Source organism: Aythya fuligula, chromosome 3 (genome assembly GCF_009819795.1).
Source record: "Aythya fuligula isolate bAytFul2 chromosome 3, bAytFul2.pri, whole genome shotgun sequence".
Taxonomy (NCBI): Eukaryota; Metazoa; Chordata; class Aves; order Anseriformes; family Anatidae; genus Aythya; species Aythya fuligula.
The window spans coordinates 112,830,163-112,848,072 of NC_045561.1; the positions used below are offsets into that span (position 1 = coordinate 112,830,163).

The window sequence follows — 17,910 nt, forward strand, 5'->3', positions numbered from 1 at the left end:
CGTACAGACTGGTACCATGGGACCTTCCTAATGCAACCAAGCTCTGCAGGTTGAGCATGCAGTTAGAATGCTTCCTGATCTAAGGTGCAAGGAGAAGAGCAAAAAGATTATGGGGTAAAAACAAGAGCAGAGTGGTATGAAACAATCAGAAAAGATTTGCAATGAACAGATGGAAGTCAAAAACTGATGTCAGTGACATGTGATTCCGAGAGTGGGTAGTGGTGTGTCTGTGTGTCAGAAAGCACAATGTAAACACAGCATCATCTAAAGCTGCTTTGCATCAAGGGGAGGAACAACCACCACACAGGGGCCTATCACTCCAGCAGCTACTGATAATCTCGTTCAGACAAAAAAACAACAACAGAAGGGGCTAGTAAGCAGCACATGGATAAGCCGACAACAGCTTTCTCAGTATTTTACCTACTAACCTTTAGAACATCCTTGTAAAGCAAGGACTTGACTGTTGGCAGTGACAAGGAAGTGGAGCATTAATTATCCTTCCCCAGGGCATTAAAAACACACTGAAATCAAACCAAGGTAAAGCAAATTCTGGAATACCTGGTTTCCACACCTGCGTGCAGTCCACCACACCACAAACCTGTATTTCTTATCACTCCTCCGACAGCAGGAAACTGCTCTAGATGCATTTTCAAAAGCTTGTTGGGATCCTCTCTCACCTACCACTCACCACTTCGAGCAATTTCATCCCGAACATAAATCGTTACGACTCTGACCTTTGGGACATACAAAGATTTTACAAAGGAAAATTCCTAACCATGACACACATCAATTCAGATCGCTGAAAACTGACACTAATTGAGCCAAACACTAATAAATACCCCTGTGAAGTCTGCGATACTTACATCTCTGCCAAAACAACTGGCCCGAGCTTCAGCGGTCAGAAAACAACACTGCATGCAGGTCTGATTTCTTCACTCAAAGCAAAATAAAACATACCAGTTACTGTTAAATCTAATCTGAATGTGCAACACTTAATCAGTGGCTTGAGAGAAAGGGAGTTTTGTTTTTATTGTTGCTTTTTTAAATCAGACCTGTATATTTAAATAGGGTCCACATTAGCACAATACCAACAAAAACTTTCCAGGACACTTCAGCTTGTTCTGAGATGAGACCACTACTTGCTGCCAACCAGGAAAAAAAAAAAAAAAAAAAAAAGGAAGAAGAGTCAGACATTAGCTGCAGCTGGAAATTTTAATATTTTTATTATGCCAGTCCACTACAGTTCGAGCCTTGTCAGTGTTTCCATTAGCAACACATATTTTATGCATTTATGACTTGGCAGTGCAAGTTCAGTACAGACTCTCTTGGCATAAAATGTTCAACTTGGAAGCAACCACCCACTCTTTCTGGGGCAAGCCACAGCCCTAGTCATAAAGGTTTCAGGCTTTCATAATCTCTCTTAAACACATATGTCACATCACTTACAAACTGCTGATATCACTACAGGCTGATATGTGACATTGTGTACAAGTCTAACTCAATAGCAAAAATAGATCTGGGTAATCTTAAGACGTCCTAAGAGAGGGTGGTTGCACAATGGAACAGGCTCCCCAGGGAAGTAGTCACTGCACCGAGCCTGTCTGAATTTAAGAAGAGATTGGACTGTGCACTTAGTCACATGGTCTGAACTTTTGGGTAGACCTGTGCGGTGTCAAGAGTTGGACTTGATGATCCTTAAGGGTCCCTTCCAACTCAGGATATTCTATGATTCTATGATTCTATGTCTTTGTTTTCATTGCACCTGCCACAGTTTAACAATTCCTTAAGGGGAAAAAAAAGATATTTTATATAAATAAAATAATTTCAAAGTCATCTGCATAGATCAACGTGTGAAACAAGTCATTGTGCTTTATACATGGACAAAAATCCAACATGCCTGAAGTTCCGTGTAGCCTCCATGATGCCCATGCAAATGAGCAAATAACCAGGCAGTTTTGATCTACTTTTAAGCAAGTAAGCAGCCTTCCCACTATCAGCTGCTTAACCACACATTGCTCAAACAAGGACAGCAGGATCCTCCCCAATTCCATCACCAGAAGCAGACAGCACTACAGTCACTGGGGCACTGAGGATAGAGAAACCAGGTCAGAACATCTGAAGGGACATGAGGGATGGATGGTTATAAATTTGAAGTCTATTCCTGAATAACAAGACAAAGAGAAGTTCCATATCCAGCAAACCTAAAATCTTAGCTAGATCCTTCAAGCATAAATATTAGAATATTTTTATACCCAACCTCCTTCTATACATGCCATTATATCAAGAACAATTCTCTTTCGTATTGTTTCCATTGTAAACTAAGAAACATCAGCTTGTGCAAAAGCCACATGCATTTCTGTCCTTGGCTGGGTGCATTTTCCAAGTGAGAGCTTAGGCAGCAGCATATGGTCTCAGCACCTAAAAAGACAGAGGTGAAAAGCACACAGACCTAGAAATCAGGGCCTCCACAGAGGGAAGTCTCAGCCTTTTTCTCCCCCATCAGAACAGCAATAACGGTATTATCTATCAGTATTTTTGCAAATTAAGTTTGATCCATATTTTACTGGGCAGAAAATAAGGAGATAAGAATTGAACTTGCTGCTTATTTTATGGAAAAGGGAGGAATTGGAAGCTTACGGTAAACCTAAAGGCAATAGTTTTGTTACACAAGCTAATCTCTTTGCCTTACAGCCTGCAAAACTCCTCCATTGAAAAATAATGCATACATACATGTGTGACTATGTATATAAACATATATAACATATAGAGCTGTGAAAGTCAGCCAAAACCTCTGTTTAAGTACTGTGAAATGTGATCATTTCTAGAATACAGAAATTTTTACATACGTAACTATTTAAGAACCCATTACCTCCTGCATTTATGGTCTTAATTACAGCAGCAGACAGGCAGGCACAGGGCAGCTGTGACACTTTCAGCCTCCTAAGTCAAAGATATCCCAGGTACTTTCATTTGGTCAGCCAGTGTCTCCTCCTTGAATAAGGAACGTTTTCTCATCCTAAATGCAGGCATCCACAGAAAGCAGAAGTGGATGAATAACCTACCCCAATCTTGTCATACTTGCCATTTACTAAAAGGACAGATCTAGACAATTTATGAACCAAAATAGCAGAGAAGCTGCCTGAACTCTGTCCCTGGAGCAATTTCCATCACCCAGCAGAGGAGCTCAACTGGCAGATGTCACAAGCAGCCCTGCAACTCCCCAGAGAATTAAAAGTTATTCCTGAAAATAGAAACCAACCACTTTAAAGATGAAAGTGGTTAGAGTCCCCTGAAGCACTGAGGAATGCACAAAGTCCATAACCTTTGTTTTCTCAGAAAAATTACCTCATGGGCAGTTTAATATATGTCACTGGTGTTGACTTTTTTCCCCTTAATTTATGGCTGAAACAGGAACTGCTTAACACTTTAAATACTGACCCAAGATTAGGCTGAACCAACTGTAAGGCAGCGTCAACTCTTCGTCTTCACCTCTTGCAAGATTGAAATCGCTTCATACACTGAAATTCGTACACCCCTGTCCATGCATTTCAGTTCAAGACTGTAAAGTTAGAAGTTTCTAGCTGACACTAATCTCCAATGATTTTCACAGCAGTTACAGAAACATTGCTGCATGAGCAAACAGTGCTGTAGGTTCTCAACTCCAGTGCACACCGATTCCCTAGCAGGTAGCAAACTGCTTGTTTAAAGGCCATTATCAGCTGGGCATGGCTTTGGAAAGTCACATTTCTTATAGCAAGTTTACACAGAGCTATCCACTTACATCTAAAGCTTCCCTGTGCTTCAAAGAAGAGAGTACAGGAAGAAAGGATACAAAGTCCTGGTAGAGAAACATATCCACTGTCGAGTGATACCAGAACACATTTGCTGCCTCTCTCAGTGTATCAGTTTCACAAAATGGTTTGAGAAGTATTTCCAGAAAGCTGAATTATTAGTGTTTGTGCTCACTGCAGATTCAGGTTGCAATTTGTAACTTTTCCGCAAAAAATAAAATATAATTAGCTACAGAGGTGACTCCGCGAGTACAGGCTCACATCTCTGCAGTTTTCAAACAGAACCCCAAGATTTCCTTCTACTAAGACACACCTATATCAAGTCAGTGAGCACCTATTTTAAGATTACATCAATGTTTTTGCCTCTGCTATAATCTGTGCTAAATATAGACTGTGCAGTCAGAGTGCCTCCCTGCTAGGAAGAAAGGAAGCATTAATCAGGAAAGGTATCGCTTCTTTCTCACAATACCTGACATGTAGAACAAACAGGATCTCTGGAAAGCATAACAAATTACCGAGTCACTGGGAGCAGCTGAATAAATTCAACGTTTAAAACTGAAGAACAAGCAAATATCTGGATTTTCCGAAATAAGGAAAGCTCAACTCTACAGAGGAAGTACAGAAGAAGGCTTGGAGTTTCATATATAGATACAGTTATCTATATATATGCGTCAAAATCTGAACTATACTATTTTGGAGAACTGGTTGTCTGCAAAGTATGCACAAAACATACATGTCAGAACAGATTCTGATCTCAGGTCTTTGTAATATTTGCAAAGAACAAGAGACCTAAACATTTGTCATGTCTCAGCATAGGTTTTTACAGGTGTTAAAACTGCTCCAGCCACTTTCAAAGACCAAAGACAGGCCCAGAAAAGCATGGCAGTACAATCACCAGCCCTAACAATAGCAGAATAGAGAACCCCAAACTAATAGGAGTAATTAGAGGAAGCACAGATGTTTACATTAATTTCCCAAACATTTAATTAAAAAAAATAATCTTCAAATATTATTTAGGTATTGGTTTTAGAAGTATTTTATGGTGTTGCCACATTTGCAGACAAATAAAAACATCTTAAAACGTTAACTGAATTCCTTTTCTATTCCACTTGCTTATGCAGATGCAAATTTAATTGTATTTCTTGTAATTGCTCTTACAGACTAACAGTTAATGTCCTGTAAACCACCAGCCACAGAATAGTGCTTTAGATCAATGAAGCCAGGAATCACACGTGGCAAGACCTGGATCTGGCTTCCACAGAACTCCATGCTTTACCAAGCTCCCCAGGAGGGAAGACAGGAAGACACATTTCTTTTCCGTGCCAGGATTAAGTGCCTGAATTGCTGGCCCAGGGCAATGTGTGATCCATTAACCACCACAGGCCCACTTTGATGTTAACTGGGAACATCCTTTGTTCCTTCTCACCGTCATCCAGGCTTCCTGTACCTGTTAGCAGTACTTTTGTCTTCTTCCGTGCATCCCTTTTCCAAAGCACCCAGCTCTTCCCATTCCCTGTAAAACCTTCAGCACTTCACTCAGGGCCACTTCCTCAAAGGTTACAAAAAAGTTAACACTCAACAGCACCTTTAAGTCCCACCACAACTGCTGTCCATGACACAACACTAAATATTTAAGAGCTTTGCTGAATCAGGGCTAAGAAAAAAAAAAAAGTAAACCCCCAAATTTCAGAGAGATTAAAAGATGTTTGAAGATTACATTTTAACCAAGTTCCATAAAAGTTCAGTAAATTAATCAAGATTTTTAATTTAAGATGACTCTTGCACTTCTGATCCTTTTTCACAAGTGGCTAGAGATGACAGGATGCTTAATCAGCATCGTCATCACTTTCTGGCAGTTTGAAAGCTTATTACACTAAGTACAAAGCTAACTAACACACATACTTACACCCAAATCACATTTTTAGGAACTGAGAAGTATCCAAAATGATTACTAAGGATCAAAAACCCCACATTCATTTTGAGACCATTTCCTATCAGTAGACGGAACTCAAGGAAGAACTCAAACACTCAAGGAAGCAAAATGTATATTAAAAAAAATAAACATAATGCCGAAAACACTACAGTAGAGCACAGCTAACTGCCCGTCCAAAATACCTATATATCCAAAAAAATCACAAGCACTCTAAATGTTACAAAATGACAGGCCAGAAGAAGTAGTCTCATGCAAGTTTTCAAGTTCACAAGTACGATTCAACCTCATGAAAAACGCAAAAGAAAAGATTTATTAGTGACACCGTTGGGTGTATACGCACCTTGATTTATTAGACATGTGACGAAGTCCTAAAAATACAGTGCTGGGATGCATACCCAGAGTCTCCCAGGATGTAACAAGCATTACATACATTATCTGGATATTATCTCTGATGTTATTACACATGATAATTGCTATAATATATAACGTATGATAATGGCAGTACTTTGGATTTCTGTATAACGAAAAGGTCTAAACTTAAGTTTATGTACATGTCCTGTCAATTATTTCTGACCAAGTCACCAGTTATATTTTGTGGAGTTTCCTTAATTACAGTTGCAAACACCACCTGATGCAACCTACTCTGCAAACTTCCAGTGAGAGACCTGTTACCCTTCTCCACTGCCGGGAAAGGAAGTTACGAAATTATGCACAATGAAGTTTAAAAACTAAATAAGGAAGGGCAAAAGTGCAAAGTGTTTCACGTGGCTAAAGGAGTAACTATTTGTAGATACCGCTTTTCCTTTCTGGACTCTGTTGAGCAACAAAAAGTTACACTCGAGTGGAGCAGCACTACAGATATCCTGGAGTACATGGTTGCAACAGAATAACACTGCAAGCAGATAGACCTTTTAGGAAAGCACGCCAGGCAGAATAATTGGCGGCTTTAGCAGTACTCAAGTCAATAATCACATTTTCTCCTGCCATCCTTGGGAACAATACCCCAAGATCCCTTCTACAGCAGTCCTGCTGCTGATGCAAAATTCAGGAGCTCTCTCCATTTCCTCACATGCTCAAGCAGTACTTTAAAATACTAAATATTCACATTCAGCCACAGAAAACTTCATAATTCTACAGATTTACTCTTAGAATGGAACAACAATCTGCAAATGTAAACTGAAACCTTCTTGAGAGGTGATTCCCTACCCCCAAAAAAAAAATTTAGAGCATGAGCGCTTGTCTAGAATGGGGAAATTGACAACTCATTCCACCAAATCTTCTGCACTTCAACAGTGCAAAATGTTCGAGGAAAGTATCTATGACATTTCAGATCTATAAATTACTTTTATTTACTATGACAGAGTACTACAGTCATATAAATTTGTCATCCTGTATCTGTGCAGTCAGCATAGCTTCACTGCATTGTAATGTGAAATAATTCACACATCTTTGACTGATACCAATAAGGCAATAAAATCCCAGTGCGGACACAGTGATGGTGTTAAGAGACAACATCTGCTGAGCTTCTCCCCAGTCGTGATCACAGCATGAGAGCTCCAGGAGATACCCTGCTAATACACATCGCCCACAAGCAGCAGTGTTGGCAGAGGCAGCAGGCTGAAACTGCACTGTGGAGCTCCTATCTGTAAACCCAAATCAACCTCAAGACTCTGCTTTTTCACTCCACATCAGACAGGTTAAAAAGGGAACTTGTGAGGTCAAGACCTAATTGGTATAAACCCAAGCAGTTAATTCAGGGATTCCACTTTAATATTTATTATTTATATCTCCACAGAAATGAGAATAATCAAGTTCCAAATCCTAGCATAAACAACCACTACACATGACTACCTAAGAATGTCATTAGCATTATCTGTCAATGCTTTCAGATTTTTAACTCATTTTATGAAAGAAAGGTTCCCTCCCCTTATAAAGCAAGGTGCAACTGAGCCATTTATCCTGATATTTGGGTTGGAAGAAACCTGTTTCACTGTTTTTGCAGGCAGGACAAAATAGCTGGATAGTCGAGAACTCTCTCACCCCATAAACATGGGAATCACTATCACCTTTCCCATGCTGATAGAGGGGATTAATGCGAGCAGCTTGGGCAACCACACACGGGCACTCCCCAAGAGCAAATAACAGCACTGCTGTGAAAGGTGCCCTCTGCACCATTTACTCCAAAAGCCAGAAGAAAACCAGCAGGGATGATGGATTGCACCACGGTATCAGCATGAACTCTCAGCTCCACTTCTTGTCAGGGCAAAAGGAGTCAGCTTCTACCCATCACTGTTCACATACACATAAAATGACTTTCAATTGTACCTATTTCCTTAATTTCTGAGGGAAAAAAAAAAAAAAAAAAAAAAAAAAGAAGAAAAAAAAGCAAGAATTGCTTTCCGATCAGAAGGGCTGACTCACTGGGAAGCTAAAGAAATCTCCATGCTCCAATGTCCCTCATCCCCTAGCAAACCAAGTCTGTGACGATTTCCTCCAAACAACCAGAAAAGAACCAGAAAAGTAAGGAAGAAGCCATATAGAAATGAATATCCATTGACCGACAGGATTCATTTATAGCTAACTTTCTCCAAGCATGAATGCAAAGAATTTGGACAGAACAGGTGTCAAAACACACAGCCTGGTACAACACCTCGCATAAGCACAAATCTGAAAACTCTGGAAATAGACAGGCATTTTATTCCATTACAGAAATGAAGACAGATCTACTTCCCAACAACCAGCACAGCTTATCATGGGACTATAAACTTTGATACTTACTGGTTATTAATTGTTTCAACTGTTATTACACTAATTGTAACGGAGTTAGGATTCAAAATGAGCTAGCAGACAAGCTGATCACGCCTGCAGTCCCCTCCCGACGCCACAATTCCTGTTTAGAGTTCTGGGCGAGGTCAATTTGCTATTTTTGAAGAGGAATTACAGAAGATGCTACGTTTGAAAGAGCTTCAGCCAAAGTTTCTCTCATCGGTTCACAGCATGCTCAGGACTCAACAACATCACATGAGCAAGAAGGGAGGAAGGAGGCAGCAGGAATACAGCTGGGAACTACTAGGTCAGCTGTGCTAATATTGCAACTTTTTCAATGAAAACGTTTAGGTCTGGGGTGCTTTTAGGGGAAGGAAAGGGGCTTGGGTTTTGTTTTCTTTACATAGGCAAACACACGGACCAGGAAGTTGAACTTGAAAGTAATCCCTAAAACCAAATCACCGTGGTTTAAAATAAATCCTTCACACAAGCACTGTAGCTGACTAAAATTCTTACCTGCCTCCATACAATGAAGGAGTTAACATAAATCAAAACCAAATCATTTTGTTGCACGAACAGCTCTAAGACCAAGAATTTACGAAGTATATTAACTAAAATTGAAAAAAAAAATCATACAAGAACCACAACTTTCTAAAGTTGCCGTTCATGCTCATTACCCCGAAACAAAGTCAGTTTACAATACAACGTTTGATTTTAAGAACGGACAGAAAATAAAGCAAGCTTACCACTTCCACGGACATATTTGCTTGAACACACCCTGTGTTGTGCTTTTTTTTTTTTTTTTTTTTATTTAAGGGGAGGAAGAAAAAAATGTCGTAGCGAGCAAAGTTCACAAGTTAACCTGAAAAGGATTCTGGCTCATTGCTAAGCGAAGCAAGAGCAGCTGCACACACCTGTGCAGGCAAAAAGTTTTCTCTGAACCAGCTCTATGGCAGAGACAGCTTCTACTGAGCAAGTGACTGAGGCGGTGCATATCCCAAATGTGCTTTCTGAATGTCCCAAAGATCATCGGCAAGCCCTTAACTGATGAAAAGTCCTAATTAATCTATCTGCTGCTCCTCCCTCCTCTGACTTACTGCCTGAAGTTTATGATAGAACTAGTTTTACTACCATGAAAAGCAGGCTCACAGCCTAGCACATTATAGAGCTAAGATAGCAATAATTGAAATAATAGCAATAATTAAGCAATCTTTAAGACACTAAATACCTTTTAGCTATGTACCGACAAAAAACAAAATCTAAATCAAGTAGAATGAATATAAATCATCACTTTCAGCTGTCCCGATAGTTGGTTGGAAAGTGAATACAACTAATAAAAAATAACACACAAAGCACACCACACACTACAAATGTTAATATCTCAAAGCACACAGGTGCAGTTACTCAATTTAGCAGCATTACGCACTGCTCTAACCCATACTGGTTTTGAATGGCTGTGTGCACATTTCACTCTGATAAATTTTAGGAAGGATAAGCCACCGTCAAGGAAAACAACAGAAGGCTGCTAGATTTCCACTGCTAACTCCTTTCAGGAATTTATAAAGTTGTTTATTTTAAGTGGTCCTTATAGGAAGAAAGAAGAGAAATGATGTCAGGAACAAGACCTCCAATTCAAATATTATAACCTCACTACAGGAGTATATGCACACAATCCAAGCTGGAATTTTAAATCAGAATTTGTTGATTAAATTGGAAACCCACATGCCTACAGAACTACACAACATCAAGAGAAAAAGGCAGTTTATTTTAACAAAGCATGTATAAACCACGAGTAAGAAACAAAACTGAAAATGTGTATTTTGTTATCAGGCAAGCAGGAAAAACAAATTTCTTTCTCAAAGCACTCTAAAATCCAACACCGCAATACAGAAAGAACATTTTTCTGAAGACCTATTACTAAAAAATGAATTCAAGGAAATTAGCTTCACAAGCAGGCAATATAATTGTTTATACCTTTTATAGACATTTGTTTGCAACTATCCACTCACTGCAAGCTCCTCCACCAGCTCTGAGTTCTCATTTCAGGACTGCTTTGGACAAACCCAACCACCCCCGACTTCCCTCCCAACCTTTACTGTTACCTTCCACTTTCCGTTCAAACGCTTGCCAACACTGTCACCCGAGGACACCACGCAGGCTTTACAGGCTCCATTGAAGAGAGCCAGATGCCCCACCTCTTCTCTTGCTCTTAACACAAAATCCCTTGGCTTTCAGTCAGCACGAAGAACTGCAGCATTTCGCACAGTGCCTCAGACTGCAGTTTGACCTGTTGAGCAGTGGACCTGCAACAAATGCCCTGTCTCAACTGGTACCAGGAGCCAGGCACCACCAACCTCCAATTCTTCTATGGATGCTACATAAACATGTTAAAAAAAAAAAAGGTGTAGAAGCCAAAAGAAAAAAAACAAGCAAGCAAGCAAAATCAATACTTGGCAACATTTAAAAGATTATGTCTTCATTTTCTGTCAAGTGAAAAAGCTGTTTTCCTGCAAGACTACCATAACTCAAAATGAAGCTGACAGCACTTAGTCATGCTCTCAAAGAAGATGCGTTTGTCCAACACACAAGTCAAAGCCTGAGGAGTGGCATAAATGTCACTAAGTCCTATACATTGGCAATGCTCAGCAGCAGGGAGCAAAACAGGACTGGGATCCACCTGAGCTGTGCTGAGCTGATACAGTCTGGATCTGGGGCACCCAACACACGAAGAAGGCACACAGCCCTACTCCTCCTACTGACATTTGGGTTGTCCTTCAAACAGGCTAGAGGCAGTTGCATGCTGCCTGGCAGCCAAGGACACTTCACAGCTGCCACCTGGCAACAAGCTCTTGGGCAGTCAGACAATTAAGAAGAAAAAAGTAAAACCAGCAAAAACCAAATGAGCTGGAGTTACCACTTTCCCCCCTCAACACTCTTGCAGCTGTCTGACAAAAATCCAAGGCTTCTTTTAAAGAGCTAACTTACCTTCCCAAAAAACATCTAGGATTTGAAATCAAAGATTGTGCATCCACTTTTGCATAATTTAAACTGTCATGTATTTATTTATTACGCTTTAAAATATTTTATATGGGACAAGGCCAGGCAGATCTAGTTGATAACACACGCACTTTCAACTTCAAATGCTAGTCTTATTCATGTGAGCAGAGATTAACACCCAAATTCTGCACGGAGAGGTTATACACTGGCTTCAATTGAATTCTTAACAAATCAGAATAGACATACATAGATATTACACAAAAGCACAATAAATTAGGCATATAATGAGTTCACACCAAATCCCTACCTAATGAATGGCAGGAAAATATAGAGATCCTTTCTGAAATGAATAAAAATTCAAGTTCAGAGCCCCAGAATCTCACATTAAAATGTGCAAAACTTGATGTAAATCTTAGTCTTGTCCACACTGATCTGTTCCCTCCAGTTGTGCTTTCCACTGACCTGACGTGATTGATCCACGCCATGCTCTCTCTTCCCCACACAGAATGAAAGACACTTGGACACCTGCACCAGGTGCATCCCAGGTCCCCCAATCCTCCTAGCCTGGCTTCCTTCCTGCTGTTTCCTGCTCACTGCATCACTCACAGCTTCACTCTCCTCTCCCTTTCACACAGGCAATGAGTTCATGAGCAACATTTGGCCCTCTCCAGCATCCCTCTTGTCATTACCCCACACCAACTTCTTACACCTCTCCACTGCCAAGAGGGTCTGGCTCTTGCAGGAGATGCAGGGTGTTCCTGCTCAGTGCAGTAACACACCCCTTTCTATAGGAAGCCCAGAAGACACACAAGCCACCACCTCATTTAGAGTTTGAACAGCTGATGGGTGAGGTGGCAAATGAGCAAACTCATTTCTCAAAGGACCTTCCTTGTTCGTGAGGCCAAAGTACAGTGCTGCTTCAGCTTGTTTCCACCTCCCTCCTGCAGTTCATCAACCCCTTAATGTGTCACACCAGCCCAAGCTGTCAAGCTGGATCATTCAAGTCTAGTTTTTAGGCCTGATGTTTGTAGTGGTCTGGTCACGACAGCATTTCACAGGTATTGCAATATCAGCAGCCTAGAGCACCAGCAAACACAGTCTGAGGAAGCTGAGGTGAAGAGAGGATGGAGAAAAAAAAGCCTTTCTGCACCAACAAAGTTCTCTCTCAAACTACCACTACCTGTACATTAAGATTACATTTTTAAGAAGGAACTATAATCAAAAGGGAAATGAAAAAAAAAATGACTTAATACTTATTTTTATGCTTTCCCATCATCTAATCAATGCAAGACAGGTTTTTCAGCCTATGCATAAAGTCTTTACAAAAAAATTTAATCATGAAATCAACCTCATAACTGAACTCCTCAATCAACTTGTCCCCATTGTCATTCACCAAATATTAAACCAAAGAGGGTTTTCTTCTACAGTTTCCTTTTCAGTTCTCCAAATTCTTCTGCTTTCCAGGAGACAGGTCCTGTAACCCAGAGTATCCAACCACACCATACACATGGTGAACAGCTGTACAATCACAAGTAATTGGAGCTGAGATGCAAAAAGATTAAAGCAATTTAAATCAAAGTTGGTAAACAGGTCTGCGGCTGCAGACAGGCAAAACAATATAAAAAAAAAAATAGTTTTTAATGTACCAACAGGCCAGTTCTGACCCCTCTGTACTGTCCAGTGAAAAGATGATTTTGGTGACCCATGATCTGGAGAACCACTGTGTCTGACACCTTCTTGCTACGTGGCACTAAAGTGCTAGACAAATCAGTACAATAATCATCAAAACAATGCCTGATTTTACCTTAAGTTACTATTAATAAAGGACCCTAAACCTGAAATGGATTTTTGCACTGAACTACAGATCGGTTAAACATATTAGACAAGTGCAAGGCAATCTTACAAACTTTTCCTTGGTAGCAGGCCTTCACTAAGAAGCAACTGGATTATTTCCACCAGTACTAAAAGATAGATATCTAAATCATTCAGCAATATATAAAAAGGAATGACTTCACTTTTTCATAAAGTCAAACAGAAGTATTGTCAAATTTACCGTAAGCAAGTGTAAAGTGTCTATAACACTGGACAAATTCCCTCTTATGGTTTAACATGAAAATATCACAGTTAATAAGATATATTAGAGAATTCCTGCTTTGCAAATAATAATTTCATTTCAGAAAGACAGGAATACCTAAATTCTCTTTGATTATATTTTATGGTATTGAAGTTACACCTCGGAATCTGTGAAAGTTATTCAAAGGGAGAAGAAAGCATAAGGAAGCGAAGTATATAACACCTCAGTAACAGGTGAGTAGTTAAGAAAGAGTTTGCTGAGCTGCCAGATGCTAAGTTTCAGATGTGACACATGGAACAGCACACCTCGATTCTCTGCAGGTTTCTTCATTGTAACTGATTAATAGATAGCTGCATACTCAGTAACAGGTTTAGAAAACTTCCAGAGAAAACAGAAAACACGTCTGCAAACAAGAATTTCAGTGAAAACCAGGACACACACACAGTAAATGCAAAAAGTTGTATGATTTCACAGTTTCAGTTACCCTTTAGCAGGACCCATCTTTGCCCTCACCCTTTGCACAGCCACAAAAAGGCAGTACCAGAAGGAGGGAGTTCAGGGTAGCAAGCGCAGGAGTGTCCTTCAAACAGAACTGCTTGTAATCCAGGCTGAAGCATCCACATAACCACAGCCTGAGGATGCAGTTTTTCATTACAGCTGAGCTGACTGGGCCATGACCCTAATTTCCCAAGTCTCTCTTGACCTGATGTCTTCCATAGGGGTAATTTTGATTTTAAAGTCAATCTGTATCACTAAAGCAGGTCACCAGCACTGCAGGCAACTGAGCAGTAGCAAGGAGACAAGATACACAGTGCAAGGGCACAGACCAATGCTGAAGTGAGCAAGAACAACAGCAGAAGTTACCAAGAAGAAAAAAAGACTTTCAAGAACATTCCAAAAAATTTTAATCTGCTGAAAGGTCTTCCAATTAAAAATTCATCTCATTAGAAATGTAACTGGTACGTAACTCCTAACATTTCGGTAATAAGTAGGCTGCTGTATGATCACAGCAGAAACAAGTCAATGCAGAAAACTCACCTTCACAAAGTTGTCAGGGAACATGCCCCTCTTGCCATTTAGCTCCCCTTCTAGCCATCCTTCTTCTTCCAGTTTTTTCACATTCCTGATTATTTCCCCAACTTGAATCGTTAACTCGTCGTCATGCACTGCGTCATAGTCATACTCCACGATATAGTCCACTGAAGGAAAAAAAAAAACAACAGTGAGTGCAACTCAGAAATGAAACGTTAAAGCTATGCACGAACAAAAAGGCAGACCTAACAACAAATGCTTGTTTGAGAGTTGTAGTGTCCCCATACATTTTGGAAAGGAAAAATAGAAGCGTCACTTATTCAAGGAAAACCAGGAATATGGCATATTTTGGTGGCGGTAGGTTGGTTTTTTTTTTTGTGTGCACATGTGGTAAAAGGGGCTGGGGGGAAGCTGTCCAAAATTCAAGTCCCAGCCTAAGACTTTGCAACCACAAACCACTGCCCACAGGGAAGGCATTTGTTATTCAATGCATATTTGGGGGTCAAACAGAAGGTTTCAAATTGTGCAGTATGGCAATGCTTTCCTAATTTTCATGCTTATATCTGCTATTATGCCTACAAAAGAAAAAGATTCAATACTTTTGCAAGTTTGAGCCAAGAAATTTAATACAAGCAAACCAGAAAGAGCACGACTGACAGCACCAAACAACTTAATATGCAGAGATATTTAAGAGACACCCTCCTTCAGAATCATCTAGTTTTGTACAAAAGATGAATAAGCAAGCAAGCTCTAATTTTGACATAATTAAGTTTACTCAGAGGAGCCTAGCATTATATTTATGTACTTGTCCATCTGCTGCACAATATCCACTGGAGTTGCTTACTGGCAGCTGAAGGCTTGTTTGGCAATACGAGCTCATTTGTTCATCAAGAAATTCTGTTTATGCCAGGACTTTTCACAAACCCGCAGTAATCAAATAATTTTCCCTCTCATAAATCCAGCAAGGACAATCAGGTGCTACAAGACATAACACTACGCTCACCAAAACCTCCCTCTAATCTGCAGATCACAACATATACATGCAAAGACAAGACCACAGGAGTGTTGAAAAGATAAATCTTGAACAGCTGTAGAGGGTTTTTTTTTGTCCTTTTTTTTTTTTAAAAAAAAAAAAAAAAAAACAGATTAGCCCTTATTTTATCAATGCATGATAATATACAAGAATTACTTCACAATTAAGGAATCAAATTGGCAAAAGTCATGTCATGTGTCCCATCCCCACCCCAGCATTGAACTTCCAGCTCCATTAAATCAATGCACAGTTCTTATCCATGGGCAGCTTTTATCAAGAGCGCTGCTGCATGTTTTGAAACGCAGCCTTTGTCCCTCTGCTGCCTATAGATGAAGTCAGAAAACCAGCCTGGTAAAAATCAAAACTACAGGATTGTATCACAAATCCACGAGAAGCTAGGATGATCTGTCTGGCAAACTGTTCTGAACACACCAACTAACAAAGGAGACAGCTGCAAATAAATCATGGATCATAAAGACAATAGCTATTCATCACCTGCAGTTTGGAAATAACGTCACCTTCCAACCAACTCAACTCGGCCACTGGGGAAACCAAAATAGATAAAAATGTAAGAAATAGCTGTGTTTTGTATTTGTCTTGGGACAAACTCTATTTTGAAGCACATCAGCAGGTATTATATCTCAAAATACACAATATAGGACCAGTTTGCAAAGTTAAATATGCAAAATGGATCAGAACACAAAGTCAGGCATTGTAACTGCATACAACATCACTGTCTGCGACTTGACCTGCCAAACACATGGTCCTTTTTCCCCAGGAGAGTCTGAAGAAGGAAATCATAGACACACTATGTCAATATGAACTAATTCCTTTGAAAGCCTCTTATTTCCTTGGGGGAATTTTCTGTATTTGCTCTTGAAATACACAGCACATTCATTTTGGTCACCTCCCCAGACTGTAAAAACATGGACACTGTCGTGCCAACAGCTGAAGTTGGATCTTGAGAACCTCCCAGTCATCATCCAGGAGTTCCAAAGCAAAATTGCAGCAAACACAAATAGCAGTTTTTTATTCTTGGAATTTACATGTTGAATTTCCTCTTGTATTTGTCAATGATATTTAATGCCATCCTCTTTCTCATACGTAGACAAGTCAGATCTAAATTCTATTCCCCTGCCTGGTTAAGCAGGAGGGATGACATGAAGAATGTCAAGACAGTTTCATCCCATGTATTTTTCAAGTGATGACACAGTAACAGGAACAAGTTACGAATCTCTTTACTGCTTAGTCTTCATCAGGAAGATTTACCAGTTTTGCTTTTCAACGTTAGCAAGTAGCATTAGGTGAACTGTTTAGGTGTTTCAGTCTGCAGCACAGTGGGCAGAAAAGCCTTCTACTGCCAAAAGAGTCCAGTTACTGAAAGACATAGTCTGCTGAAAGCTCTTGGAATTATTCTATTTTCCCAAGCAAAACACTGCTCAGTAGTGACAGAAAATGTTTTAAGAAGTCACAGCTCCTTAGAATAATGAGGAGTTGTATCAATCCATGGAATGTACTCCTGTTTCAAACACTGCGCTTGAAAGCTTTTTAAAAGCTTTAAAAAAATTAATTCAAAATTAATTTCTAAAATTTAAAAGCTTTACTCAAGAATAGACCTGATACTGAAAGTGTCAGCAACAAGTGTAGTAATAGAAGCTGGTCAAAGCTTTCAAAAAAAATATCAAAAAGTGCCAATGAGCAGAATATCTCTATAAACCACCAAAAATACCTATCCTGCCTTCCTTTTGCTTTTTACACAGCTTTCTCAATTTCAAACTCAACTCAAATCCATGATTTGTAGTTGAGTCCACAGTGACCAACTCTTAGATTCAAAATGGTCTTCTCAAGCTGCAGCATGAACACGGTGAGGTCTTACACACTTTTCTTGCACAACCAGCAGGACCAAAGCTCCCCAAGAAGGGAGACAACACTCTTTCAAAGGAACAAGAGGCAACGGGCACCACCTGAAGCCAAACAAATTCCCTTCAAACCTATAAATACACACACACCAGCTGCCATGGGGGTGATCAACCTCTCTGGGAAGCAGTAGTGTCTCTTTGGAGGTGCTAAGGGCCCAGTTGGATGTGGTCATGTGCTGAAGCTGAGCAGGTGTGAGCTGGACCAGACAACCAGAGGTGCCTTCCAGCCTCAACCATTCTGTGGTCGACTCAAGTTTCACCTCTGTTGGCAGCTTTCGGTCATCCAACCACATCAGCCAACCATGACAGCCTTCAATGTCACTGCAGAACTTTCTCAGAGAGCATTGAGGAGTTTGACCTGAGTT

At 40.1% G+C, this 17,910-nt stretch overlaps 1 protein-coding gene across 4 annotated transcripts in view; it reads right to left on the reverse strand.

Annotated features, from left to right (window-relative positions):
• CD2AP (CD2 associated protein) overlaps positions 1–17,910 on the reverse strand; it is a 74,173-nt gene that overhangs the window by 37,774 nt on the left and 18,489 nt on the right. For all 4 annotated transcript variants that reach the window (XM_032184447.1, XM_032184446.1, XM_032184448.1 and 1 more), the window contains exon 2: positions 14,600–14,760. In XM_032184447.1, the coding sequence (XP_032040338.1) occupies positions 14,600–14,760 (161 nt within the window). The remainder of the gene's footprint in view (positions 1–14,599; positions 14,761–17,910) is intronic.